Genomic DNA, 7,077 nt, shown 5'->3' with positions numbered 1-7,077 from the left:
CTCTAAGTTGTTTTAGCAGCTTTTGTTTTACGTTACTACAACAGCACATTTCTTTGTCCAACTGACTATGCAGATGGGCTAGACCCCAGGAAATGCAGTACTGGTCATATGGTTACATGTGCATGCTCTGGGTCCACATGTACACCCTACACAGCCTGACGGAGAGCAGTCATCAGTTCCACAGCAGTGCAAGCTTCAACACTCGACTCCAAACCCTAAGATTAGACTGATTTGGAAAGACATGGGGCCATATTCACTGATGCAACAACTGACGGAAGGACTGGGTGGCTGTCTGCTGTAGTGTCTCTTCAGCATCACCTGTCACTGAAGACAAGGTGACACTTCAACAAGCCATCTAGGGGTTTGTGTGCAAATACACTTAAGGGCATCTCTCTTTCACAGAAAGAACAAATGTCATTTGTAACAAATGGCAATAGATTTTCAGCGCAAACCTAATACTTCATAACACTACAGTAATAGTAATCATCTACTTTCAGCAAGAAGACTCCTTTAAATAAGGAAAGAGTTACATTCATTATCCTAAATACCCACTGATCAATGTGCAGAGACAAGTGTTGGGCTAACGGACATGTGGACAGAAGGACCATCCATCCTCTCTGCACAGGCCAGGAGACCCAGAGCCTATGCTGGATCTTCTGAAAAGGCCCATGTATCCAAAGAAAAAGTTTGTCAGGAAAAGGAAACAGACTAGCTAGGCAAAGACTCCCCAAAGGACAAACAGAAGTGGTCTGAGAGAAAACATAAGATTTTCTGTACCATGGAGATCCTACCAAGCTCAGGTTAAGTGCACAATTCTCACTGTTCCCCTAAAGCGAAGATGTGCTAAATTACCAGGGTGCTGATGGCTTAGGCATCAAATCCCACGTGGCTATTTTAGTAGAATCTTATTTCACTAACTGGCAAGAATTTCACATAAATGCAACCGAGTTTCCCTACTACCTAACACAAATAACTCATGAAGAAGAAGTGAACTGCTTCTAGGAAACATCAGCACTGTGGTGGGAAACATCATCTGTGCTGCCCCTTCTCTGGGAGCATGTACCTCCAGGTTTTACCATGGAGAACTATGTTTCAAACAGTCTTTTTGTTTTTATCTTTTTTCTTTAATTAAACATTGTTACCATGGTCTCTGCATCCAACTGCAATACTGAAATAGGCAGGGACACCCAACTCTCCAATCTGGAAAATACCCACCTCTTTTCTAAGCCAACTCTAGGTGAGGGTTATTTTGAGTGAAGCAAACTAAAGCATGGTCAGGCCATCCATTCAACTGCAGGGGCATGCAGAGTTGGAACCATCTTCAACGGCAGCTCTCTCTCTCTCTCTCTCTGCTCAAAAGCCTACACTGCCATCTTCCCAGTGGAGGGCTGTGATTGAACCCCTGAGATGTCTGGCGTACCTTCCTTCAATACCTCCCTTGATGTTAGCACTGCAGTGACTATCCATACTCAGCTGGTCAAGGCTCTGCAGGCCTGAGGACATAACTCTCCCTGGTGCCATCTGTTCCAACATTTGACAAAAGCACCGAAGGAGGCCAGTGTCTGAGGCTGTCGGGGAGGTGTAGGGGTAGCCCCATATCCCCACGAGGCCTCATCTGCACTGCCAACTGCATGAGGGTGAGTCAGAGAAATGGGCTCGAGCTACTGCTGAGCTGCTGGCTCTCCACAGTCACTTAGTAACCTCCATGGACTTCATTACATGGTTGGAATCCAAATGACTGACCGGTCAATACCACTAGCCAAAGGCTTTTCCCCTAGCAAATCTGAAGCCCAGACTTTCAAAAATCCTGTCCTGAAATATCTGCTTCAAGGGCCACCTAAGGCAGGTGACAGTGTCAGAGAACAGGACTCCCAGGCCCCAAGGCCACTACCCTTCTACATTTCTGAGGAGAAGCCACTGCCTTTCCTGTGATTTAAACCGAGGTCTCACCATCACTCCAGACATGAAGTATGTATCGGTTCTGCTAGTCATAACAACGTAAACAACGTCCTTCTCACTGCGGCAGGGACAGGTGAGGAGATGGTGATGTTAGTGTGCTTTCCCCCCAACTTTGCAGCTCTGCTAGTGCAGCTGTGCTCACGGTGCTGGCACACACAGCAGCTGTCCTAGCTCAATGAGCGAGGGGGATGTCCCAAGGAGGACACACAGCTGGAGCACCAGCTGGACCTCTGGAGAAAGCCCTGGTTACAGAGAAAAAACGATCCCAACAGACCAGTGGAGATTTTAACTTTTTACTTCATGTAGTAATGTGCTGGTCTATTCTTTTTCAGTTTCTTGTTTCTTCCTTCTTAAATTATGCACCTGAGTGGTGTACAGCACACAGCTCCACAAAGAAGCACAGCAGAGCCCATAAGTAATGGAGCACGGGCTTCAGAGAATAGGCCTTGTTCAAATTAGGTCATCCAGATTCACGTCAGGGATCGGGTCTCGCCAGTAGCAGAAGGAACTGTACTCTGGGCATGGAAAGGCGGAACTCTGTTCCTTATTGAGAAGTGGGAACATGTGTTCAACAAGCTCACTCAGTCTGTGATAAGATGACTTGTTTCCTTTGGTCCTTTCTTGTATTAATTCACCCTTTGGATTCACTGTGAATATTCTACAGTCTGGAACTCCAACTTGTGTGTAAGCATAGACATCATTGGGACGGTTTCCAAAGGCAGCAAAGAAGGGCTGTCTGGATGGAGCAAACAGGTTCCTAATATCATTCAGACACTCAATTTTGAACTTCTCCGGTTTCCTTTCTATCATTTCCCTATGGAACGCCGAGAACAAGCTGCTGGGAGACAGCATCAGAGGGCCTCGAGGCAGGATTGTGCCCTTGTCGTTGACCCAGTGCAGATAACCACGAGTCATGTCGGCCATGCCTATGGCACGTGCAGAACAGTACAAAAACTTGTAACCATTCTCACCTATGGAATGGTAGAGTCTAGCTATGCCTTGATGAGTCCAGTCCTTACCCAGCTGTGGGAGAATCTGCCCCAAAGCATCAGACTTGGTTATTGTGCCATCGATGTCAGAGATGATGATTTTGTCATTCCAGTTCCACAGATAAATGGTACCCACACACCGACAGGTGCCCTGATACTGGGTTGTAATACTGAATACTACGTCATTGGGGCCATCATGGAGCTTCAGTTTCGCTATCTGCTCTGAGGAGAGTCGGAGAGACTTCTTATATGAGGCCGTCCTACAGTGACTCAATGTCTCCACTGAGATGGGGTCAACTTTGATGGTTTCCTTCAATTCCTGTGACCCCTCATCACTAGAAGTGTCATTCTCTGCAGGTCTAACAATGGTTGTCTCCTCAGCACTGGCAGGCAGGTCATTTGCTTGAGCGACCTCAGATTTTCCCTCCTTGGTCTCTGGCAACGGTTTGGTCATGTTTTCTTTCTTTCGCCAAAACCACCATCGACCAGATTTCTTTGGCATATTGTCTTTAACTCTGGACTCGATTGTGGCCTTAGGCAAACTCTTCTGAAACACCTGTAAGCTAAGGATCATGGGAGCAGCCAACGTCCAGTTGTAATAACGGTTATATATTCGTATTACAAGGTTTGGGTTGTCGATAAGGCCAGGGTTTTCTGCAAACTCATGGTAAGTGACGATATGCTCCATGAATTTCTCTTTAGAAATCTCTCCATTCTCACTGAGGCCTCCACAGAGGCTAAGAGTTACATTGGGCAAGTCCATGGCAGAGTCTGAGAGGCACTCGGTGCCACTGTCTGTAGCTGCACTTTCCACAGACTGTGGAGACTGAGAACCAGAGAATGTGTCAGACTCAGGCCACTGCCTGGAACCTGGATCTGTGTCACTTTTAGGGACATAGAGAGCTGCCACTTCAGGCTCAAGAGCCTTTACGTCGGCAGGATAAATGTCATCAGGTCCCTGGTGCTGGCTTCTTTTGGGAACACCTTTCTTCTTTGTTGGTGAGTCTACTTTAGCAGCTGGTTTGGATTCTGAGAGAGCCTCTGCTGATGGGCTGGGAGCAGGGTCTGCATCTAATAGAGATGAAATCTGAGGTGCTTCAAGAGGTGATTCGGGAAGTTCAGTAGAAGCTACATCACTCAGTCGCTTACACAGGGCTCTAGGTTTGGGTTTCACTATGGTACAGGTAGTATCTTCAACAGTAGCATCCTTCTCAACTTCTCTTAAGAGGCTGTCTTCACTGGAAATTACCCTAAAATGAGTGTTCTCTGACGGTGTAATTGTAGTTGTCCTTGGATGATAGTCATGTTGTTCTCTTTCGGGGTCCTTGGTGGACTCTGGACACCCACCCCACGTCCAGTCCATGTGCGACTCAGATCTGAGGAGGGTCTCAGATGGCTTCACCTCTACCTCTGAGTCACTCTTGGGGCACACCGCCTGCGGGTAAGTGGTTTCTAATGGGGTCCTATCTCCATCAGATAAGGGGTAGTTATCCCCAGAATGGAAAAGTGGAGGCTCCTTATAGTCCTCTGCCTTTAAGGAAGTATTTAAAGATCTTCTTGCTGCCTGGGCTCTTTTCTCATCATCAGAGTTCACACTCACATCACCTACATCTTCTGCAACAGGGGGAGCTGCCTGCTCCTCCTTCCTATTGTCCTGTTGGCACTTATTTCTTTGTTTCTTCTTTTTCACAGAACTCTGAGTAAAAACTGCCTCTGAATCCGAGGTGTGAGAAATGTCTAAACTCTGAGATGGCTTTTCCTTTCGACTTGATTTCACCAAAGGGGTTTCAATATGTTTAAGGAACTGGTCTTCAGGTGGAATTGGTGAGGTGACAAGATAAGCAGGTACTTTTTCATATTCTTCTTCAGTCTCCTCTACAAAAAAGGCTTCTCCATTATCACCCAACTTCATGTAAAGATCCACAGCGCTGCCATTGATTTCTATGTCGATCACTTTCTCCTTGGACCTCAGGACACCCAGCTTCCCGAAACGCACATGAAACGGTGAGCACTGATAGGAGCCATCCTGCTGCCTCACCACGACCACATCAATGCACCCAGACAGCGTGGCTTGGTTAATGCCCTTGTAGAGTTCCTTCACAGTGAGGAGCACCTGCCCAGCCAGCTGGCCCACGTAATTCATGGTTTGAGACTGTGGCACCTCGCTCGGCTCTCACTTGGCGGACTGTTGTGCGGCTGGGGGCCGGCTGCCGGCAAGAAGCAGACGAGCAGGGCGCAGGGCTGCCGCCTCCAGAGCTGTGGGCCACAGCCAAGCCCGCCAGGCCTCATGAATGGGACTCAGCGGCAGCAGTGGCGGGGGCAGCGGCGGCCAAGCTGCTGGCGAGCAGGCGAGCTGGCGGTAGACTGAGCTGGCAGTAGACAGTGGCCCTGACCTGCCCCACCACGCCCTGCCACGCCCTGTCATGTGCGTCACACTGCCTTGCCCTGCCACGCCCTGCTCCCCCTGGCCACATAATGCGAGCTCTGCCCCTTACCTAGATTTTAAAAACCTTTTATACACTCTTGTACAAATTGGAACATAATTTTACATTGCTGCCCTGGTGCTAGACAGAAATACATTCTCCAGTTCCTAACTTGGCAACTGCAACTTCTTTAGGAAAAATATTGTAGTTTAGGGATGGTCCACACAAAGACCAGGAATGGGACTTTAGCTGTGAATGTGAACTTGTAGCCATAGAACTTAGGAAGCATGAAGTTCTGATCTCCTTAGAGACCATTTAGGATGGCTTCTGTAGAAGTTGGGTCTTCAGGGTAGAGAGGAAGAAAATTCAATGTGTTGAGAGGTGTACAGAAAAAGTAGCCACCTCCATTTTCTAAAAGAGAATAGAGGAAGGAAATGAATCCCCAAACAAAATGGATTTCAAAATGTCCAGGGGAGCATTTTTCTGTCTGTTTTGTGACCAAAAATTTTCAGACTTTCTAATCTTCTTTCTATCTGGCTTCCCTTTAAATCCCTCCTCATTTTGCCCTAGTTACCGCAGTTCAAGGTGTGTCGTGAATATCACAAGTTATGTTCTGCATTTGCTTGTCAAGGCAATAGGCTTGACAGGTGTCAAGTGTAATCCTATTCTGAAGCTAGCAAAAATGGCTTAATGCCGTGGAAGAAGCAGGCTAGTTAGGATTCTGGTCATTCTGTCTCTTCCCAGAGAAGACATTTGATCTTCTTTGTTTTTTCCCATTTTCTTCAAAGACCTAATGCTATTTGCACATTTTTTCTTTAACTTGTTCTTTTCTTTCTCTTGTTCTTAACATTCTTCTTGTCTTTTCCCTCACATCTACTTTCTTGTTTCTTTCTCTTCTACTAGATCTTTCTCTATTTTTTAATGAACTGAATGTTTTTCCCTCTGAATGTTTTTCCCAAGTTTCTCATTCTGTCTTTCTCTGTCTGTCTCTGTCTCTTTCTGTCTTTGTCTCTGTCTCTCTGTCTCTCTCTCTCTCTCTCTCTCTCTCCCTCTCTCTGTCTCTCCTACAGTGTCCAGTTGAGGTTATACAACAGTGGAATTCTAATCAACTTTTTAAGAGTTGTTGTTCTTGCTTATAGTGGGCAGGTTTTGCTCCAGCCTTTAGAAAAATAATCATGCTTAAAATTTAGCCCACACATTGGCCTTGTGGAAGAGGGGGTAAAGTTGGAAATCTGTCAGTTAAAGGACAACATAAATCCTCTCATTACATGACCAGAAGATGAATATGGAAGTTAAGAGCCATATCAAAAGATTATTATGTCTAGAGCATACAGCTTCATTTATGTACATTTTATTAAATTAAAATATTCTGAAACTCTATAGATCATTGTTAATCCTCTGCTTTATTTTGAAGCTTTGCCTGGAGGGACCATCGTTATAACAGCCTACACTTGTCATCTGTCGGTGGAAGAAGAGTAATTTAGGAAAATGCATGTTGTTTTAATCTGGGGGAGGCAAAATTTGGAGTAATATGGTGGGTTCCAAAGATTATGGGGGTGGTAGACATGGAGAAGCAATTTAAAGCTCCAGAATTGTCAGTGGTCAGGAGTAGACAGAAAGCAATAAGGATTTGAAATCATGCTTTTGCAGCAGTCTTGATATCCAAGCAATTTCTTACAGCAGAGAAAATTTGATTCATCCTGAGA

The 7,077-nt window shown here is 46.0% G+C and overlaps 1 protein-coding gene across 1 annotated transcript; it reads right to left on the bottom strand.

Moving 5' to 3' along the window:
• Positions 1-2,409: 2,409 nt before the first annotated feature.
• LOC127675154 (phosphatidate phosphatase LPIN2-like) lies at positions 2,410-5,094 on the bottom strand. Its single transcript, XM_052171149.1, has one exon. The coding sequence runs from the start codon at positions 5,089-5,091 to the stop codon at positions 2,410-2,412; it is 2,682 nt and encodes an 893-aa protein (XP_052027109.1). The 5' UTR covers positions 5,092-5,094.
• Positions 5,095-7,077: the final 1,983 nt, after the last annotated feature.

Source organism: Apodemus sylvaticus, chromosome X (genome assembly GCF_947179515.1).
Source record: "Apodemus sylvaticus chromosome X, mApoSyl1.1, whole genome shotgun sequence".
NCBI lineage: Eukaryota > Metazoa > Chordata > Mammalia > Rodentia > Muridae > Apodemus > Apodemus sylvaticus.
Note: the sequence above shows the minus strand (reverse complement) of the source record. Positions and strands in the feature narration are given on the sequence as shown.

Coding starts and splice junctions, on each gene's coding strand:
- LOC127675154 (XM_052171149.1), bottom strand. CDS start 5,091: ATGAATTACGTGGGCCAGCTGGCTGGGCAGGTGCTCCTCACTGTGAAG.